Source organism: Bubalus bubalis, chromosome 4 (assembly GCF_019923935.1).
Source record: "Bubalus bubalis isolate 160015118507 breed Murrah chromosome 4, NDDB_SH_1, whole genome shotgun sequence".
In the NCBI taxonomy this organism is placed as follows: Eukaryota; Metazoa; Chordata; class Mammalia; order Artiodactyla; family Bovidae; genus Bubalus; species Bubalus bubalis.
Window position 1 is genome coordinate 162234146 of NC_059160.1, and position 20379 is coordinate 162254524.

At 49.8% G+C, this 20379-nt stretch overlaps 1 protein-coding gene across 7 annotated transcripts in view; it reads left to right on the plus strand.

Moving 5' to 3' along the window:
- WDFY4 (WDFY family member 4) overlaps positions 1-20379 on the plus strand; it is a 257299-nt gene that overhangs the window by 88387 nt on the left and 148533 nt on the right. For 6 of the 7 annotated variants that reach the window (XM_044942406.2, XM_044942408.2, XM_044942409.2 and 3 more), the window contains exons 14-24: positions 3069-3283; positions 4916-5010; positions 5913-6150; positions 6539-6615; positions 7667-7888; positions 8528-8706; positions 11137-11368; positions 12429-12574; positions 13596-13707; positions 14405-14595; positions 17537-17689. In XM_044942406.2, coding sequence (XP_044798341.2) covers positions 3069-3283; positions 4916-5010; positions 5913-6150; positions 6539-6615; positions 7667-7888; positions 8528-8706; positions 11137-11368; positions 12429-12574; positions 13596-13707; positions 14405-14595; positions 17537-17689 — 1860 coding nt within the window. Of the gene's footprint in view, positions 1-3068; positions 3284-4915; positions 5011-5912; positions 6151-6538; positions 6616-7163; positions 7524-7666; positions 7889-8527; positions 8707-11136; positions 11369-12428; positions 12575-13595; positions 13708-14404; positions 14596-17536; positions 17690-20379 lie in introns of those variants that run through there. The other variant, XM_044942412.2, reaches the window with a different exon arrangement.

The following is a 20379-nucleotide window of genomic DNA, read 5'->3' on the forward strand; positions in this document are numbered from 1 at the left end:
GTGAAGTGCTGGTAATAAAAATTGGAGATTGTAGACATTTGTTTTTAATTCTTATTAATAATACATTGTGTTATTTTTGCATCTTGCTTCATGCAGACTGTCTCCCCAACTCTCACCCCAAATTAAAAGACTGCAGTTACCAAATAATCAAGTTCTTGGAGAGGGAGAGTTCTAGGCAAGAGGATGGATGCAGCTCTTCTATTTCGAGCAGAGGAGAAGGAAAGCAGAGGTTCAGGCTCCATGGATGCAGGAAGGGATGTTCAGAGCATCAGAAGGAAGATCTGGGGAAGGGAGTCGAGGAAATTGGGTCGATTTCCACATGGAAGAGTGTCTTAAAGGAAAAGTCATGGGATCATTCAGTGTAACTCAGATCTGGCATTTCCTCCTTCCATTTCTGGCCTCTGTTGGCTTACGTGTGCCTCTAGCAGTTCACACTGGCTGTGCAGATACCACAGTGACAGAGAAGGGGATTGTCTTCGTCCACCCAGGCTGCTTTAGCAAAATGCTGTAGACTAGGGGCTTACAGACAGCAGAAACTCATTTCTCACAGTTCTGGAGGGTGGCAAGTCCAGGATCATGGTGCTGGCAGAGTCGGTGCTTGCTGAGGACCCATTTCCTCACTCATGGTACTCTTCTCGCTGTATCCTCACAGTATGCAAGGCAGAAAGGAGTTTCCTGGGGTCTCTTTCCTAAGGCCACTAATTCCCTTCATGACGGCTCGACCCTCAGGGCCTTCCTAGGTGGCGCAGTGGCAAAGAATCCAACTGCCAACGCAGGAGACACAGGAGATGTGAGTTTGATTCCTGGGTCAGGAAGATCTCCTGGAGGAGGAAATGGCAACCCACTCCAGTACTCTTGCATGGGATATCCCATGGACAGAGGAGCCTGGTGGGCTACAGTCCACAGGGTCTTGGACATGACTGAGCACATACGCAATACTCTCAAAGATCCCTCCTCCAAATGCCGTCACACTGGGCGTTAGGTTTCAACATCTGAATTTGAGAGGTGATGGGGGGAGGCATAAAGATTTCATTGCAAGGACCATTTTCTTCGAGTAATGGGATCTCTCCTTGATATCAGTGATGTTGGCGGAGTGATGAAATCCTTCCTGGAAGCACTCCCCTTGAAAAGCCATTCTACTGTCGTTTGCGTTTTAAACTAAAAGTAGTCTAAAATTTTAAGTTGAAAATATTACTGGAGATTTTTTAACAATGGGAATTTCACCAGATGCCATCAGTTTGAGGAAAAAGCTATAGGTGCCATGCTTCTGAAAGGCATGGAAGGGTGGGAGGGTGAGCTGTGCTACCCCTTCATTTAAAAAAAATCTAGAAACTGATGGTTAACAGTGTATATATGTTTCACCATACATTGTAATCCTTGAAACATATATACTACAAAACTGTGTTCACAGTCTAAGGAAGAATGCCATCTTATTAAATTCTGTCCCTTGGTGATACAGACATACTCTGAATCATCTCTGGGCAGGGTGGCCTTGATGACTACATGCTCAGGGAGGTGATGATAGAGTAAGGTGATTTTCAATGTTGCGTTCAGAGTTCTAAAGTAAGTGCCTCGTGGTGACTGCTGGCTTTACATTGGTGGAATAACCTAGACATAACCTACTTCATCATAGGTCCCTCTTCTTGAAACCAGAGTCTAGGGCAAAGGTGTGCAGTGTGCAAAGCAGGCTACAGCCTTTAGCTGTGTTCCTCAAAGTAGAGTCCAGACAGGGTGCCGGTGTTTGAGGTTTGTGAAGGGGGGCTCAGGAGAAGGGAGGTGAGGGAAGCAGGGTGATGCAGGAGAAGGAACTGAGTGAGGATGAGCCCACAGGGCAGGGGTCTCAAGTGTGAGGGGTCTCAACCACAGAGGCTGAAGGGCATGGCCCCAGTGGTTCTCGTCTGGGGGTGGTGTATATGTGTGTGTGTGTGTGCCGCTTTTATGTATGTGTGCATGTGTATGTACATGTATACACATGTGTGCACACACGAAGATACATGTGGGGCTACATAGCAAGGCAGCTACCACCTAGGGGGGCTGACGTCCACTGGAGGGGCAGCTGTGACGGGTACCCTCACCTGCAGAAGGAGGCCCCCATAGCCTCCGCTGCAGGAAACCGCCTTTAAGATCAAACCGGTATCCTGGTGATCTCAGACAATCTCATACAAAGTAAAAGAAAAGGATAACCTTCAGAGATTTTCTGAAGGAAATTCCCTTTCAGTGAAGGCTGGGAATGCCAAGGGGTTATCTTTTTATGAAGAAAGGAAGATTATGAAAATAATGTAATGTATTTGGTGGAAATGCTGATGAGGCTGACTCTATGCCTCTATCCTGTGGGCTTCAAGGGCATTAAGATGGTAAAGTGAGTTGAAATCTGCCAGGGGGAATATAAGAGGGCAGCTGTCTGTGTGTCCAAATGCACTTAGCCCAGAAAGACAGACAAAAGAAGTGCATTGGAGGGGAGGCTTCTCCACAGAAGCTGTGACTTCAGGAGCTTGTGTAGGCTGGTGTGGTTTGACCTGAGAAGATGGAGCAGGCTGCAGCTGCCGCAGGATTCCACCTTCTGGGCCAGGCTGCAAACTGAAACATGGGACTATCCAGCGAGAGATACCGGTGGTTGGAGGGTAAGGTGTGGGACCCTCTAGAGGGCACAGCCGCTGCCCAGCTCCAACTACTTCTCAACAGACACACAATGGCAAAGTGGCCTGACCAGGTCTTTCCACTGTTTAAGAGAGGCCACATGTCTGGACTTCTGTGTGGAATCTCCAGTATTTTAAATGTTAGCAATTCAGAAATGTCGTATGGCTCAACCACCGCGTATCTCAGACTGAAGCAGGCTCTCACCTGCCTGTTTGCAGTCTGTTTTAAGCTATCTTCCTATTTGGCAGCTTGTGTGAGGAGGGAACCTCTGAGAGCACCCAAGACAGACTGCGGTCAGTGAGAATAGGCTGTGGGGTGCTCAGTCTCCTCACCTTACCACCAGCTCAAGCCCTAGCTGGGAGCTGACCAAAGAGGCCCCGAAACATGCCGACCTCAAGGGCTCACCACTTGCTTGCTTTGGTTACTCTAAGCTTTCCAGGGAGATCCAGTGCTCCATGGCCAGTCACATCCAGTCCATGGTGAAGTCGGAGAAGAACCGTCAGGTCATGTGTGAGGCGGGGATGCTCAGGACCCTCATGACTTCTTGCCACAAGGCCCTGACCACCAGCAGCAGCCCCTTGCACTCGGGCCTCATCAGGATTTTTGAAAAGCTTGCTTCCCAGGCCATCGAACCAGACGTGTTAAGGTATCGTGTGCTGCACGTGAAATCCTGCTGAGCCCCTGGTAGCTGAGCTTGTGCGCAGTGGACAGTAAGAGTACCCCGTGCTCCTCCTGCCTTCCCAGCATTGGCCACTGCAAGCCCAGGTTGAAGTCTTGGGTCTTCAGGCAATGTGCAGCCCGCAGAGTGGTTGTAGTTCCTCTCATGGAGCTGATGGTCTGGTTCAGTTCAGTTCAGTTCAGTCGCTCAGTCATGTCCAACTCTTTGTGACCCCATGAATCGCAGCATGCCAGGCCTCCCTGTCCATCACCAACTCCCAGAGTCCACCCAAACCCATGTCCATCAAGTTGGTGATGCCATCCAACCATCTCATCCTCTGTTGTCCCCTTCTCCTCCTGCCCCCAATCTTTCCCAGCATCAGGGTCTTCTCAAATGAGTCAGCTCTTCGCATGAGGTGGCCAAAGTATTGGAGTTTCAGCTTCAACATCAGTCCTTCAATGAACACCCAGGACTGATGGTCTGGGGGGTGAAGCAGTAAGCCAGGGGTCCTGCAGAGAATTGAAAGTGTTGGAGGGGATGCTAGTGCAGTGTGAGAGCTCTGTGGTGCTGCGAGGACCACAGCTGGGAGATCAGGTGTAAAGAAGGGGCTTCAAGGGGACAGTGGTGGCTGAGGTCTACAGCCTGTGCACATGGTCACCAGACCAGGAGAGGAGGGAACCAGGCATGTGAAGACACCCTGCTGAAAGGGGTGGTAGGGACTGGCGGGGGGAGGGGGTAGTTATGAGGGCTTGGCTTCCAAGAGAGAGACTAGACCACAGGGAGCCTGGCTGGCATAAGGGGCAGTGACTGGGACACGTGACAAGGAGGGGGACAGAGGCAGCACCACTGTGTCCTGTGGGCCTTCCCACTGGTAGCCCCTCCGCGAAGCCACGTGTTTCCTGGAGAGTCACAGTAGCGAGGGAAGATGCACAGGGAGGGGCAGACACAGAAGACAAAGAAAGCAGAGGAAAGAAAGGCAGGAGGGAGCCAAGGGTCTCCTGTGTACCTGTGGCCCTAGAGGGTGTGGATACAGGGAGGGTGGTGCTCAGGACCGCAAGCTGCTGGGCCCCTGGAGGCATATAGGACCAAGTGCAGGGGGGTCAAAGGCAGCCCCTAGGGAGGGTGGTGCTCAGGACCGCAAGCTGCTGGGCCCCTGGAGGCATATAGGACCAAGTGCAGAGAGATCAAAGGCAGCCCCTCCAGCCAGCAGGTAGGGGACTCAGGGGCCAGGCCAGCCTCTTCCGCCTCTATTCGTGGGGCTGTCAGCCAAGGCCACTGTCCCTAGTTCAGCTGATCAGTCAAGTCCATTAGAAACTTAGAAACAGCGTATGGCAAAGTTATTTCCCAACAAAATCCTTTTCCTCTCCAGGTCCAGTTTGGGGCTTCTAGCTGGTCACTGGTAAAGTCAAAAGCACCTAATTCACCAGTTCTCTGGTCTGAATGCCAGGTCAGGGACACCCTGGTTCTGTACAGCCTGAGGAAAAGGATTCCAGGCCAAGAGGGGAAGGCATGGTAGGGGAACCAGCAGGCTCTGGGATCTAGGACAAGTGTTCAGATGGAACTGGAGGAAGCTTTTGGCTGAAAATGTCATCATTTGGCTCTTTTTGTTATGATATTCAGACAGTTTCTAGGCCTTGGAATTGCTTCACCTCCATCGACTGCAACGAAAATACTCAGTTCATCTCACGTGCATGGAGGGGACTCTGGATGCCCAGGTGAGGACAGAGAGAATAGGGGCCGGATAACGGGATTTAAAAGAGAACATGCATTTCCTGTAAGGAAGCCTTTATGGAATGTGGGAGGCAGAGAGATTAAAAATGGTTTTGCCTGCTGCTCGATGGACCAAATGAGGACGAGCAGAAAGATCAGATCCGTGGTCCCCAGATAAAGACCAGATCTGGAAGGAGCATCTTATATGGAGTCCCATATAAGACGGTGATGGTGAGCATGTACTTGGCCCCTTTCTATGCCTGGAGCACAGCAACCCTCATGTCACAGCATACGCAGGGGTACCCAGCACTGCCCCTGGACAGAAGAACAGGGTCAGCTTCACACAGCTCACAGTTCAGCAAGGAGTTAGGGGGTCTGGAGGACAAAGCATTGGCCTGGTACTTGGCAAGATGCTGGTCCAGGGAACCAGCTTGGAGAAAAGAAAGCCATGGACTACATAGGATGTTAGGGCTAGGAGGCCCAGTTGAAAAGCAAGGATGGAGAGTCAGGAGTGGGCCAGGAGCTGGAGGTGGGAAACAGACCTTTTGAGGAGACAGGCTGCTGTGGAAAAGAGTTAGAGGTCAGAGAGACAGGACGAAGGCCCAGTGAGGGACGGGTAATGGGGCAAGCCAATGACAGCAGCAGAAACGTGTAGTAGAAAGGAGTGGCAGCAATGATAGAATTAAAGGGGGAAGAAGTTTCCGGGAGGAGCAGGTTGTCACCTTTGATTCCGTGTTATCAGCATCAGCAGAGGTCCCAGGCAAGAGGGTGAGTGGGAGGGCCCAGGAGGCCACCCTGGGGCTGGGAATGCCTGGTGCTCTGCAGAGCCCTCCTTGGGGACTGTGGCAGAAGAGGAGTGGAAGTGCTTTGAGCAAAGACACAGCTCTTCTCCTGCTTGCGGCCCTAGGGTCACAGACAGCGATGCCAGTGCCTGCTGAGGGTTCTGCAGTGGCCCCCGGGGATGCCGGCCCTCACCCAGCAAGCACACAGGCCCTCAGGCCCATGGGGCCATCCCAGACCTCGACCACCACCCTTCAGACAGCACTGAGCCTCATCTCCATGACCTCCCCCCGCAACCTGCAGCCTCAGAGAGCGGCCCTGGCTCCATCCTTCGTGGAATTCGACATGTCCGTGGAAGGTTACGGGTATGACCGGCTTTCATACACTTGAAATACACTTCACTAATTTCCCAGTGCCTTGGGTGAATTATAATATTGATTACAAAACTGTAGTTTCTCACAGTCAGCTGTGGAAAATATCTGGGTCACAGACACCCCGTCTTCAAGGGCAGCATCCCTAGCCATCTAAGGCCAGGACTGTCTCCTTCTCCTGATTGTCTGCATTCTAGGCTGCCCTCCCCTCCAGCCTCCAACCAGATTCCTTTCTTAGGGCCATGGTGCCAGCATCAATCACTGTGTCCCGAGGGCCCCACAATCTAGGAGGGAGTGTGGCCCCTAAAGCTGGGCAGAGGGGCAGACGTCACATCAGAGGTTGGCTTGCGGTTCAATGATCTGAGACACTTTCCTATTCCAGCTGTTTGTTTGTTCCGACTCTGGCTACGGTGATGGGAACCAGCACTGAGTACTCAGTCTCTGGAGGGATTGGGACAGGTATGTGTTTCCCTGGGGGTTTAGCTTGCTGAGGTCCCCTCCCCCTGACCTGGGAGTAAGTCCTTGGGGAGTCTCGATTTCAGATTTCCTTTTGGCATTTCCAGAAAGCATGAGTCTTCCTCTTGGTCCCACATATCTGTAGAGGACTCATTCTTCCCTTTGGTCGTTTCTGTCTTGAGCCAGGGGTGTCGTGTTCACTGTGCATCCCAAGGGCCCAGCCCATAGCTCTGCACATAGGGGCTCAGTGAGCACTGATGGGCTCGACAGCTGACTCGGAAGCTGAGCCTGGGTTTGATGCCCTTTGTCCATGACCGACAGAGGCCAATATGAACACCTCGCCCCACCTGATGACTCTAGAGAGGAGTGTGAGCTCTGTGCCGATGGCCACTCAGGAGCAAGCCTGCCCTTGGCTCGTGTGGGGATCAGCTGGGCCTTGGCATGCTTTGTACAGAGTTGCTCTCAGCTGAAGACCAGGCACCCCCTGTGAGGAGAGCCAGGCTCTGGGCTTCTGTGGGAGGGTGGACGCTGAGGAGCTGTGGCATTTACAGCTCATCCGCGCAGAGCTCCAAGCCTGACTCTGCCCATTCAGTGAGGACAGCGGACCCCACCTGTGTTGCCAGCCTGGGTATCCCTAGAGTGAGCGCTCCCCAGGTAAGGTTTGGCCTAGCTAGTCCAGCTTCCTCTGCCCCACATAGCACACAGGCTGGCTTTAGACCAGCTGACCAGCGGGCCACGTGGTGATGGATCTCAGGGATGTGCTCCCTCTCTGCTTCCTTGGCAACGCAGCATAATAGGTGGGTCAGAATTGCAGAGACTCTGAAGATCTAGGCTCAAGTCCTGAAGGGAACATGACTTATTCCTGCGAGTATGATTAAGGAAGGAGACAAGAGCGTCATGCTGCGTGGGCCACTGTGAAGTGGGTGTGGGTCAGGCAGGGCCCAGTACTGGCACACAGCAGGGCCACCCCTGGGCCGAATCAGAGCCACAGTGAGTCTAGACAGGCTTGCACAGCAGGACGAAGCCTCAGGGCGTGCTTGTGTTCTGACCCCAGGTGCTGCCAGGTCCTTCCCTCCACCCGGGGGCCTGACCTTCTCCTGCTGGTTCCTGATCAGCAGGCACAGCGCAGCCACGGAGGGCCATCCACTGCGCTTCCTGACCCTGGTGCGCCACCTGGCCAGGACCGAGCAGCCCTTCATCTGCTTCTCTGTCAGCCTCTGCCCGGAAGACCTCTCCCTGGTTGTGTCTACAGAAGAGAAAGAGTTTCAGCCCCTGGGTAAGATTTCGCCCACACTTGGGGGATGTGGGACTGAGTCAGCAGCTCTTGACCCAAGAGCCTGGGCTGCCTGCCTGCCCTCAGCTGTCTAGGTAGGTGGCTGATTCTGATTCTACCGCCTAGAGCTCAGCCTGGATCTCCAAGCTCACCTGCCTACAATGCCCCAAAGTGGACTGTGATGGCCAGGCCCAGGGTGTTATGGCCATGCCTGTTTTTTCTGCCCTGTTTCATAGTGAGACATTGACTTTGGAAGGCCCAGGATTTGGCCTGGTGTCCTTTACACACAGTCCAGCCGCCTAAGCTCCTTCCCTTCTGGGACTTTGCCAGCCCATGTGTGTCCCTCTGGAGGCAGTCTAGTGATGGGTAGACCCTGCAGCCTGACTCCTGGGTTTGAACTCCAGCTATGCAACCTTGGGCAAGTTGCCTTGCCTCGCTGTGCCTCAGGATGGTAACCTGGGAATCGTGATAGCACCTGCCTCAGTGTCTGGCCCAAAGCAAGGGCTTCAGCAGTGAAAGCTCCTGCTGCTGTTAGGATTCTCTGGGAGGCTCGGCGCTCGCTCCGCTGGCACTGGGGCCCCTGGGGCTGGGCTGATGCTCCCTGACGCTGCAGCTGAGTCCGGTTCGTGTGTTCTCGTCCAGATGTCATGGAACCCGAGGATGACCCTGAGCCTTCTGCGGGACGCCAGCTTCGGGTCAGGTGTGGCCAGCTGCTGGCTTGTGGTCAGTGGCACCACCTGGCTGTGGTCGTCACCAAGGAAATGAAAAGGAATTGTACAGTCTTCACCTACCTGGATGGACAGGTCATCGGCTCAGCCAAGGTGAGATGTTTCCCCCAAGCTGTGCTTGCCCCATGGCCATGGCGCCTAGTCACAGAGGTAACCAGGATTCATCAAGAGCATTAAAAAAAAAAGTCCTCCAAAATGTAAAGTTAACTTTTGACTTCAATTGTTAACGATTCTTCTTACCTCCCACTTTCCTTTCTTCCTTCCCACATTAAATATTTATTGAATACCTAATATATGTTAGGTATTGTTTTAGGTGTTAGGAACTGTCCATGCCCACCAGTCAAATACTTCTAGGAGCACGCATATAGTACAAAACAAGAGGTACATTTATGAAGTTTGCTGTAGCAAGAGCCTTCTTCCCTCCTTACCACGGAGCAATAAGGCGTTAGGAGGGACTGACAGGATTTGGGCTCACTTTAGGTGATTTTGGGGAGGGTTCAAAAAAGTGGAGGTCAGTCAGTTCTGAATGGGGTGCTGTCAGAGAGACAATTTGGTATCTGGGTATGTTCAAAGCTTTTAATCAGGAAGCAGAAGGAAAGGGAAAGGGCTTAAACTGTCACTGGAGAAAGAGCAGTGGTCACTCACGTTAGCCAGGATGAAAAGTGTGGTTACATTTGTGGTCACCCAAAGTCTTTTTTTTTTTTAATCTCTTTAGGCATAATTACAGAGTGGGCTACTTTTGGTCCTCTTTCACAGAGTATATTGGTATTCAGTCTTGTTTCATAGAATAGATTGTATTCTGTCAAGCAGAACATGTATTGTGAGGCTAAGAGCCTTGTCCTATTGATATCTGGAACTTGCTTTCACCTAGCACAGGGCTGGCATACAGAAAGCGTGCAACATACACTTGATGAATTGTATTGAATTCATAGTTACAAGGCTGGTGTGTTGTTTAGTGAATTGGCACATAGATGAACATCCAACCTCAGGGGCCTGCTGAACCAGAGTGAGTCAGCATGGAGGTTAGAAGGTATGTGATGCCATGGGAATATGTCAAAATATGCAAAATATGGCATGGAGAATGGCCAAGGGCCAAGACTGACAGAGATGACTTTCCAGCAAGTGAAATTTAAATGGGATAAACATAAGGTCTGTGTCTAGATGCAGGTGTCTGCTGAGCAAGAAAAAAGATGGACTTAGGCTGGAGATGAAACAGCTGTTCTCAAATGTTAGAACCTTATTTGCCATTTGTATATCCTCTTTAGTGATGTCTGTGTATATGTTCGGAGAAGGCAATGGCACCCCACTCCAGTACTCTTGCCTGGAAAATCCCATGGACGGAGGAGCCTGGTGGGCTGCAGGCCATGGGGTCGCTAAGAGTCGGACACAACTGAGTGACCTCACTTTGACTTTTCACTTTCATGCATTGGAGAAGGAAATGGCAACCGACTCCAGTGTTCTTGCCTGGAGAATCCCAGGGATGGGGGAGCCTGGTGGGCTGCTGTCTATGGGGTCACACACAGTCGGACATGACTGAAGCAACTTAGCAGCAGCAGCAGCAGCAGCAGTGTATATGTTTCACTCACTTCTAATTGGATTGTTTACTGTTTTACTATTGAGTTTTAGGAGTTTTATCTAAATATTTTAGATAATGGCCCTTTGCTGGATATGTAATTTTGTAAATAATTTCTCCTAATCTATAGCTTTCTTTCATCCTCTTTCACATGGGATTTTGCAGAACAAGAAAGTATTTATTTTTCTTGTGAGCAATTGTAGTTTCTGCATGTTCTTTGTTAGTCTATAGAATGCAATTTATTTTTATGTGTTGATCATATATCCTGTGACTTTGATGAATTCACTTATTAGTTTGTTTTTTTGTGGATTCCTTAGAAATTTCTACATGGACGTGCCATTTGCAAATAGGGACAGTTTTATTTCTTCCTTTCTAGTCTGTAGCTATATTTAGTATGTAAAACTTAATTAATGTGCCAACATTGGACTTTAAAGTTCTTTGTGAAATGACTGGAAAAAGAGATGAACCTTTCAGTGACACTTTATATTTTTTATCACATTTATTTCCAAAGGCACAATGTCAGGTTTTTACTACCACGTGGCTTCCCAGGTGGTGCTGGTGATAAAGAATCTGTCTGCTATTGCAGGAGACGCAAGAGACTCAGGTTCAATCCTTGGGTTGGGAAGATCCCCTGGAGGAGGAAATAGCAACCCACTCCACTATTCTTGCCTGGGAAATCCCGTGGACAGAGGAGCTAGGTGGGCTGCAGTCCTTGGGGTCATAAAAGAGTCGGACACAACTGAGTGCACATACACACAGAATTTTTTTTATAAACTGCTTTATGCGGTGTTTCTCAGCTTTGAGAGTTATCTTTGTAATGTTTCTGAATAAAGTTTTTACTTTGAGAGATGAATAAGCTATATCATTTTTGGGTTTATGTATTTATTTGATTAATTCTGAGATTAAATATATCCCATCTACCCCTTTCCCCCACCTTTTTGTTTGAACAGATGTTGTACATTCAGGCCTTACCAGGACCATTCCTTTCAATGGATCCATCCTCATTTGTGGATGTTTATGGATATATTGCTACCCCTCGAGTTTGGAAACAAAAGTCATTACTAATATGGCGTCTGGGCCCCACGTACTTCTTTGAAGAAGCCATCTCAATGGAAACTCTGGAAGTTATTAACAAACTTGGCCCAAGATACTGTGGTAACTTCCAGGCTGTGCACATCCAAGGTATGGGGTGTTTTGATTTATAATGACCTTGCTCATTCTAATTTTTAAATAGACATCTGGTTATTTATAGCTTATTTATAAGGAAAAAACTCATCACAGGCCAGTCATTAGGGAAGTCCTCTGTAATTGGATTATTATATATTTACAAGCCAGTAGAAAATGTCACAGAAAAGGAAATGACAATCTCCTGTAGGTTTCAATTCCAGAGTATATAATAGAGAAAAGTGGGTAGGTAATATCATCAGCAAAGAAAGAGGGAAGAGAATGAGATAAATAAGTTACATTCCTTTTAATGAAGAAGCTTTTTAACTAAAGTATACTGTTGTCTTCAATTATTAAACAGGCAGACAAAACATCCACATTTTCATTATTGATTGTTGGCTGTTCAAGCAGGGAGTATTGCTCTCTCTACTCTGCCAAGTCGAGGGGGTCAGCTCTCATCTGGGAAGAATGATAAATGAATCTGTGTACTGATGCCTTCTTGCATGGTGAAGGGTGACTGAGCACTGTGGAGCATTTTTGTCTTTAGGCCTCATGTGTTCTTTGAACTTCATTTCCTCTAGCAATGAGCACTGGCAAGAACAATGTGAGGAGGCCAGGTCTAGAGCCAAAGTTTCATCAACTCTTTGCTTACACCATGCTTCTCACTAGCACATATAGCTCTCCTTGAGTGAGCACCTGTGTGCTGAAACCAAGGGAGGGGTTTGCCCCGGACACGCAGCTCACTGAAAACCATAGGGCTTTCAGCCCAGCGCTTTGGTTTTGGGGGTGAGGTTACACTCACAATAGATGTCTCAAGACTTAGTAATTTCGTACCTGGAGTGCTTCTATTTTATAGTAGGGTTAATATTGTAAGATTTCTCTACAGTTTTCTATGTGTCAGAAATGACAGGTGGGGACAAAACATATAATATATGACATACAATGTAATAGCATATAAAAGCTACAAACATTGCTCAGCGATGACTTTGCCATGTGGCCGTAGATGCTCACTCTTCTGAGGGTTAATTTCCTACTCAGTAAAGTGAGAGTAGAAATAACTGAAGACGTGTTGTTGTAGGAGAGGATCCTGGTGTGGAAGTGACGCCCCTGGTTGCAGAGGAAAAGGTTTCTTTCGGCCTTCACATAGCCAGCTCCTCCGTTACCAGAGTTGCAGACATTAGAAGGACGTACAATGAGGTGGACAGCCGTCTGATTGCCAAAGAGGTACACCTTCTAACGTCGCTTGCTGCTCCTTTTCGGAATAAAGATCTCATGGCTTGCTGCAGCTTTCAGTGATTAAATGAACACCAATTCACATTTGTGTGTGTGTGTTGAAAAACACACTTCATTTGTGAAAATATTCTATGGCTCCTACCCATTCATACTCCTCAAGACCAGATCTCTTCTTTCAGAGAAGAAAGTAGGTACTCTTCATTCTCTTCAGTAGAGCGAGAACAAATGGAATATTTAAACAACATTTGTGACACGGGGAACACTATAAAACTTTCTTTTCCTGGTTCTACTAACCCCTAAGATGGTAAGGTAGCCTTTGAGCCATTGTGTTTAAGCAAAAATTTGCAAAGCAGAAAGCAGACAAGTTAGTTAGGTAAAGAGGCCATTAGATTTCCTATTTCCTAATCCCCTGCATAAAGCGCTCTTTTGCTTACTGTTGATGAATTTGGGCTCATTTGTTTATATTCTCACCACCCTCACAGACAGAGGGTCCCCTCCCTTTCCTGAGGAGGTGGGATCAGGGGTTAAGTCCTGTTGAGCACTAACACTATGCCTTACCAGCGCAGAGTCTTCTGCTAGAAGAGGCCTGGGTCCCATCTTCTGGCTCTTGGAGACCAGTGATGCCAGGACTTGCAGACTTGCAGGACCCTAGACTGGGAAGAAGGCAGCCCTGGGCGTCTCAACACTGTTATGCCTCCAAGTGTCCTCAGGGCCTCCCTACTCTCATCAGCCCCTCGCTGTGAGCATTTGTTAAATTAGTGACCATGTGGGACGTTGGTGGCACAATTGTATAATGAAAGGTTCTTCCTTCTGATTAAGCCAAAGACTGGGAGGCAGGACAGAACCTGAATATTGGCTTCAGTCCCTCTGATGTTGGTTCAGTTATTATTTATCCAACGGCTTACACTAACGGAGTGCCAGGCCTCAGGATGCCTGCCCTCCAGGAGTCCTGGACAAGACCGCCTCCTCTCCAGGCAAGTTGCTTAGGACTAACCGTTGCCAATTTCTCTAGATGAACATTTCATCCCGTGACAGTGCCGTGCCTGTGTTCTTGCTAAGAAACTGTGCTGGTCACCTCTCGGGTTCTCTTCGAACCATTGGAGCTGTTGCTGTGGGCCAATTAGGTACGAACTTTTCCTGCTATTTGGGAAAGAGAGCATGTGGCTGGTGTCACTTGTGCGGCCTGGAATTCTGGGGTGGGAGGCAAGACTGAGTGGGCTGAGACGCTCAGGTGGTGAGAGTAAGAGTTGAGACTTAGCCCCCACCAGAGCATCAGCTTCCCTGCAGCGATCAGATCCCTTTGCTGCATCTGACAACTGTTAGTGAACTTGCTACTAACCAAGCCGGCGTCTACGCAAAACGGAGCCTATCTGGTGAGTCTAGCGGGGCCTCTGAGCAGAGGCAACTGTGGTGTTGGGTGAAAAAACACCCGGCGACTGTGCCTTGCAATCAGGCAAGAGCAGAACAGAGAGCTGGTGCCAGGGGCGAGTGCTGCAGATCTAGAGCCCGGGCAAGAGCCAGAGGTTGTCTGAGCAGCCAGCTCACAGGACGGCTGGCTCATCTGGCACTCTGGACTAAGACAGAGGGTGGAGGATGCAACCCCCTGGGCCGTTTCAGCCTTCTATGACCCCGAGAGGACTCAGCGCAGGGTCTCTGAGTGACCTGAAACTTCTAAAGCCCCTGCTCTTCCTCCCGGCTTGTCCTGGGCGCAGGCCCCACAGATGTAAGTGGGTGATGTCCCTGACAGCTCCCGCATGCTGCCAGAGGGCTTTGCACTGGAGTGGCGCTGTGGTGCGCTCGCAATGTCTTTGTCCCACACAGGGGTCAGGCTGTTCCACTCCAGCCCTGCCGCCAGCAGCCTGGACTTCATTGGCGGGCCTGCCATCCTCCTGGGCCTCATTTCCTTAGCAACGGACGACCACAGCATGTACGCGGCTGTCAAAGTCCTGCACTTGGTTCTGACCAGCAACGTCATGTGTGACCGCCTGATGCAGCACATCTGTGGGTACGAGGTAAGTCCACCCTCCCACCCGAGTCTGCAAATGCCGCCCACCACCCAGCAAGAAGCTGTCATCCCTGAGGAACAGGGCGGAGCCTTGCTGGCCCAAGTAGACATTCCTATCAGTATGACTTTTGGAGAAAGCAAACTGAAAGTTCCTTGGTCCCTCAGCATCACCAGAGCAGAGGGCCAGGTGACAACCAGCCAGAGAGGAGCTCTGATCAGGATGGGGATGCTCACCTGTCTGTGGCTGCCAACATCTTTCACTGGTGAATTCAAGAATCATCTGCGATCCCCCTACTTTGCATCTAGCATGACAGCTAAGAGCCCAGACCTTGGAACCAGAGTGCTAGGTTGGAATTCAGCCTCTTTCTATTTAACTTTTTCTGAGTTACTTATCCTCTCTGTCTTGGTTTCCACATCTGTACAATACAATCTATTGTGTCTCCTGTATCATGAGGTTGCAGTGAGGACTAGATGATTTAATACAGGCGAAGGGCTTAGAATTATGTCTGGCCCAGACGAAATGCCCTAGAAATGTCGGCCAACTTTAGTTCTTAACCTTTGTGTCTCATCTCTCTTCCACGTAAGATAGGAATAATAACAGCCCCCATTGTGTAGGATCATGATCACAGAATTAATATATGCTGAGTGCTTAGAAGCATGGCTGCTCAGAGTAATTGCTGTGTGTGTGTGCGCCATGATTATATGGCTATTTACTGTTCATAATGTCAGATGAGATGGGGACACTGTCCTCCAGGAGCGCCCTGCCTGGCTGAGAGGCAGCCAAGAAACGAATCATGGAGGGCAGCGCCTAGGGTCAAAGTCTAGACAAAGTCACTGGGGCGCAACAGCTGCGGGTTCCTTCTGGGCCCAGTGTGGGCAGGAAAGAGGCTCCTTGTCTCTTTGGCACCCGAGTCAGGGTCTGGAAGAAAGCTGCCTGGTGTCACGTCAAGGACTGTGGCCACAGCTGGACCGCAGTCTGTGCCTCCTGCCTCCCCCTCACCCCACCTCATCCACTTCTAGCACCTTTTCCTGCTTTTCCCTAATACGCACACTCACTTGGCATGATGTGTATGGACTTGCTCCCGGTGGCTCAGCAGTAGAGAATCCGCCAGCAATGCAGAAGATGTGGGAAACTCAGGTTCTATCCCTGGATCAGGAAGGTCCCCTGGATGAGGAAATGGCAACCTGCTCCAGTATTCTTGTCTGAAAAATCCCATGGACAGAAGAGCATGGTGGGCTACAGTCCGTGGGATGGCAGAGTTGGACATGACTGAACAGATGAACACAAACACTGTGTACTTGTTGCCGTGTTTATCAGGAACAAAGTGACAGAAAGGAGAAATAGGGGTGAAGCTCGGACAGAGGAGTTACCCCAAGGAGCAGGCGGGGGGTGGGTTCCAGAGGGCAGGCGAGTGGAAACCTGGCTCGTGGCAGGAAGGAATGCAGTACAGGCATTTGTGGATCTGGTGGTGAGGAGATGAGCATGCTCACATCTGGGTTCTAAACTCTCAGCTGTGTACTGGGTTGGGTGGTGGTGGTGGGAAGTTGTGGAGAGAGAAGAGTTGAGATCATCATCTGTGGGATGGGGAAAGCCAACTTACAGAAAAGCAGAACTGCACTGCCAGGCCAGATTGGATACCAATTTGACATTTGACAGTATTAATGTAAAGTGAAATCAGTCAACTTGAGTGGTTTTTCTCACGCAGCTTTCAGCCATTCTAATTGTGTCCTGGTGGGGGGGTGGGGAATGGTCAGATCTGCCAAAGAAGCGACTGGAATAGTCTGAAAAGAAACTATTTGCTGATCTAAATTGTCTCAGTTTGGGCCGCTATAACAGAATACCATAGAATGGGTGGTTTATTAGCAACAAAAATTAATTTTCTCATGGTTCTGGAGGCTGGTAAATCCACAATCAGGGTGCCAGCATGGTCAGGTTGAGTGAGGACCCTCCTGGATGGCAGATAGCCAACTTCTCATTGTATCCTCACATGGCAGAGTAGAGGGAGGAAGAATGTTCTCCTATGACTCTTTTGAGAACACTAATCCTATCTGTGAGGGCTCTACCCTCATGCCTTCATCCAATGCTAATTATTTCCCAAAAGACCTGCCTCCAAATACCATCACACTGGGGACTAGGGTTTCATCATATGGAGTTTGGGAAGAACAAACAGCCAGCCCATAACAACAAATGAGACTTCCGGATGACCCACTGGAGAGTGTCTGAGAGGACGGGGAGAAGGGTGGACTGTTGGATCCAGAAGTGGGGAATTGAGCTGTGAATGAGCTGAGCTGAGAATCTCAATGAAGTGGGTGAGGACCCAGATACAAGTGGATGGTAGGGCAGCCTGACTTTCGTGCTACTGAGGTCAACAGAGACAGGAGGCTAGGTTAGATCCACCTAGTCAGTCTGTGAGATGAGTGTGGGCCACTGGGGTTCCGGTGCCTGGACCGGATGCCTGCGTGTTGCCAGTTTCCCAGGCCTGGCACAGCAGAATGGCAGAATGGCACATCTGGTGGCAGCAGCCTAAAGTGGAGCTGCCGGAACTGGGTTTGTGGGCAGATGGTGGCTGCCTAGTGATACAGCAGCCTCTGTGTGGTGGTTATGAATGTAGGACCCCGCAAAGGAAAATGAGAAAAGCGCAGAAAGGTGGAAGGCAACCAGCAGACAGTGGCATCCCGGAAATGTGGAAAATTCAGGAAGGAGCCGGGGCCCACAGTGAGAGGTGACGCCACATAAGCACAGAAAAGTGGACACTGCTGGGGAAGCAGCTGCAGAAGCTGGTGCATGTTTTCCTTCTAAGAAAAAGGCGATGGAGGAGGTCGTCCCAGAGAGTAGAGTGTTTCCAGACTGGGCGGACAAAGGGTGCTGTCAGGAGCAGGTAGACGAGGGAGAGAGAGTCCTGATGATGCATTCACTAGGAAACTGCTTTGTGTTTTAACCCTTGCAGATAATGGCATTTCTCCTGAGGAAAAAGACCTCTTTTCTGAACCATCGCATTTTTCAGCTGATCCTGTCTATCACTGGCACTGCAGAACTGGGCTTTGGGCCCTCCGTAATCACCAACGTTGGTGTCTTTCAGCACATCCTCTGCAATTTCGAGGTAAACTGGAGGTTGGTCGCTAGCCCTAAAGATACAGAAAACCTGGAGCCTCCTCTAAACCCAGCGGATCTGCTTCCTGCATGGTCAAGGTGGTAGTGAGAAAGAAAACCACAGAGGCTTTGGAGCTCAGAGGCCGTGCTTTATAATTAACTTCTACCACCAATAGGCTGTGTGGCCTCGGACAAGTCCCTTGACTTCTCTGAGTTTGAGTCTTCTCCTGTGTGAAAGGGAGACCATCGTCTCTCCCTCACAGGCTGGTGTGGGAGTCAAATCCGCTACTGTCTGGGAAAAGATTTTAAAATTGTAGGCTTCCCTACATAAGAGGGTATTAAGGCATACCAATTTCTGTGGATGATGCTTTGCTGTTTAGAAATGCTCCTGTAAAGGAAGGAGTGAGAGAGCCATAGGGCGCACAGGAGGCTGAGCGAGGAGCATCGGGCAGAACTTTGGGTAGATCCCTTCACAAAGCATCATTTATTGAGCGATGGTGACACCATGCTGTGTTCTGGAGGCACGGTGATAACCAGGACACAGCTCCCACACACAGCCATCCGGGCCCGGAACAGGATGTAGCTGATGCTACAATGTGCTGGGTGCCAGTGAGTGGGGAAAGGGCCTCCGGGCAGTGTGAAGAGGGGACAGTCAGCTCAGCTCGTGAATCAGGGCTCTGGGGCTGAGTTTGGCAGAACATGTTCAGTGGTGGAATGTTCCAGGTGGGGTGGATGCCGTTTGTTCACATGTAGGGATGAGAACAGCCACAGGCATTTGAGAGCAGTGGCTTGGGGCACCTGCAGCGATGTTACTGCAGGTAGAGGTGACTCTTTGCAACCCCATGGACTGCAACACTCGAGGCTCCCCTGTCCTTCACCATCTCCTGGAGCTTGCTCAAACTCACATCCATTGAGTCAGTGATGCCATCCAAACATCTCATCCTCTGTCATCCCCTTCTCCTCCTGGATCTGGAGACTGATGCAAGGATTGTCGGGGAAGCCAACCAGACCTGGGATACGGGCTCCCAGTGCCCAGCAGGAAGCAGATATGCAAAATAGCCTCACCACCCTGGCAAACAAGTCAGCATGCCGTGACCACACTGCTGCCCCTTCTACAATGCCATGGCCGCGCTCAGGCATCTTGGCTCCTCTATATCATTGCCACCAGCCCAGCCCAGGAATTACCCACACAGGAACCCACCGGGCCCCCACTGCCTGCTCCTGGAGCCACCATAGGCACCCCCCGTCCCCTCCCTGAATAAACTAGCCCCTCAGCTGAGCTGGTGCTTTTCACACTGGGGTTAAGAAAATAGGCAACTAATAAAAACAGGCAGAAAAGATGCTTAAAAAATCCACAATAAACCAATGAAATGACATAACATTTTTAAAAGATTGAGAGAATTTTTAAAAGAAGAAGGATTTCCCCAGAGCTGGCTACATCAAGTGAAGTCAGGGCAGGGATGTGTCTGTTGTGTTTGGAGGTCACCGACAGGCCCAGGGAAGAGTAAATGGTGGAGTTGGGCGTGAGGTGAAGAGCAGGGAAGAGGCTGGAAGGAGACAGTCAGTGGGTTTTTGCAGAAGAGAAAAAGAGTGTTTCAGAATGTAGGACACTTGAGCAGGGGAAAGGGGCATCCAAAGTGCCAAGTAAGAATCAGCTGTTGGTGGGGCAAGTCCTTCAAGGGGAGGGAAGGTTTGGGGAGCAGAGAGCAGGTTACAATGGAAGGGGCAGATCCTTGATGACTGGTTTGCGGCAGGGAGGGGCAGGACACTGAGAAGCCGAAAGGGACACGAAGTTGAAGTCATGCATGCCTTAGGCCTGTGGCTTCAGAAAAGGCCACCCCTTTCTGAGACTGAGGTCGTCCTAGGGGTGGGGAGAGAGCAGAATCTGACACATTATTCATTTGAAATTCAAACTAATTTAATACAGACATCTTAATACAGTCTTTAGTACAGGGGTTATGTGACACAGAATAACAACCAAAAGATTCAGTTATGCATGTTTTCCAAAATTCAGACAGTTGGTATTACATAATTTCTAAAAGAGCTGGGTGGCCTCAAGTGTGCTGGGACAACCTGTTATTTTTCTAAAGCTCTGGAGCAGAAGATGGGGAGGTGTATGCTTCAGGATGTCTGTCTTACTTTCTCGGCTCCCCCAGTTCCCAACACAGAGCCTGATGTATCATTTATTCAGTGACTGCCTTCATGACTGAATGTGGGAATTCAAATATGCAAAGCTCTTGGCATCCTCTTGAGAATGTTGGGGTGCCGTGTCTCTACCTTCCTGGGAGCCACATTTATCGACACCAACTCTCTCAAGTGACAGCTGCCTTACCTCTGTGTGTAGCTGGCAGTGAGTGTGCTTTCAGGGGCTGGAAATATGTCAGGTTGTTTTTGGCTTAAGAGTAATCCACTTGTCTTATTTTGGTTTACTTTGTATTCACTCTTTTAAAGAAGGGAGTGGATCCTTATTAAGAGGTCATTACGTGACGTGTATGATGCTGAGCCTTGGGGACTGGAGAGGGACAGTCTCTGCCTTCATAATAAACTTAGAGCCACTGAGGTTGTTCCACTTTCCCCCATAAGTAAATGGATGGAGCCATGACTGCTTGCTTGGTTCAAGTGAGGTTGATTATTGACTCTCTGAGTCACTGTCTGCAGGAGATGCCTGTGGGGGAACACAGCAAGAAGGAAAGAGAGTGG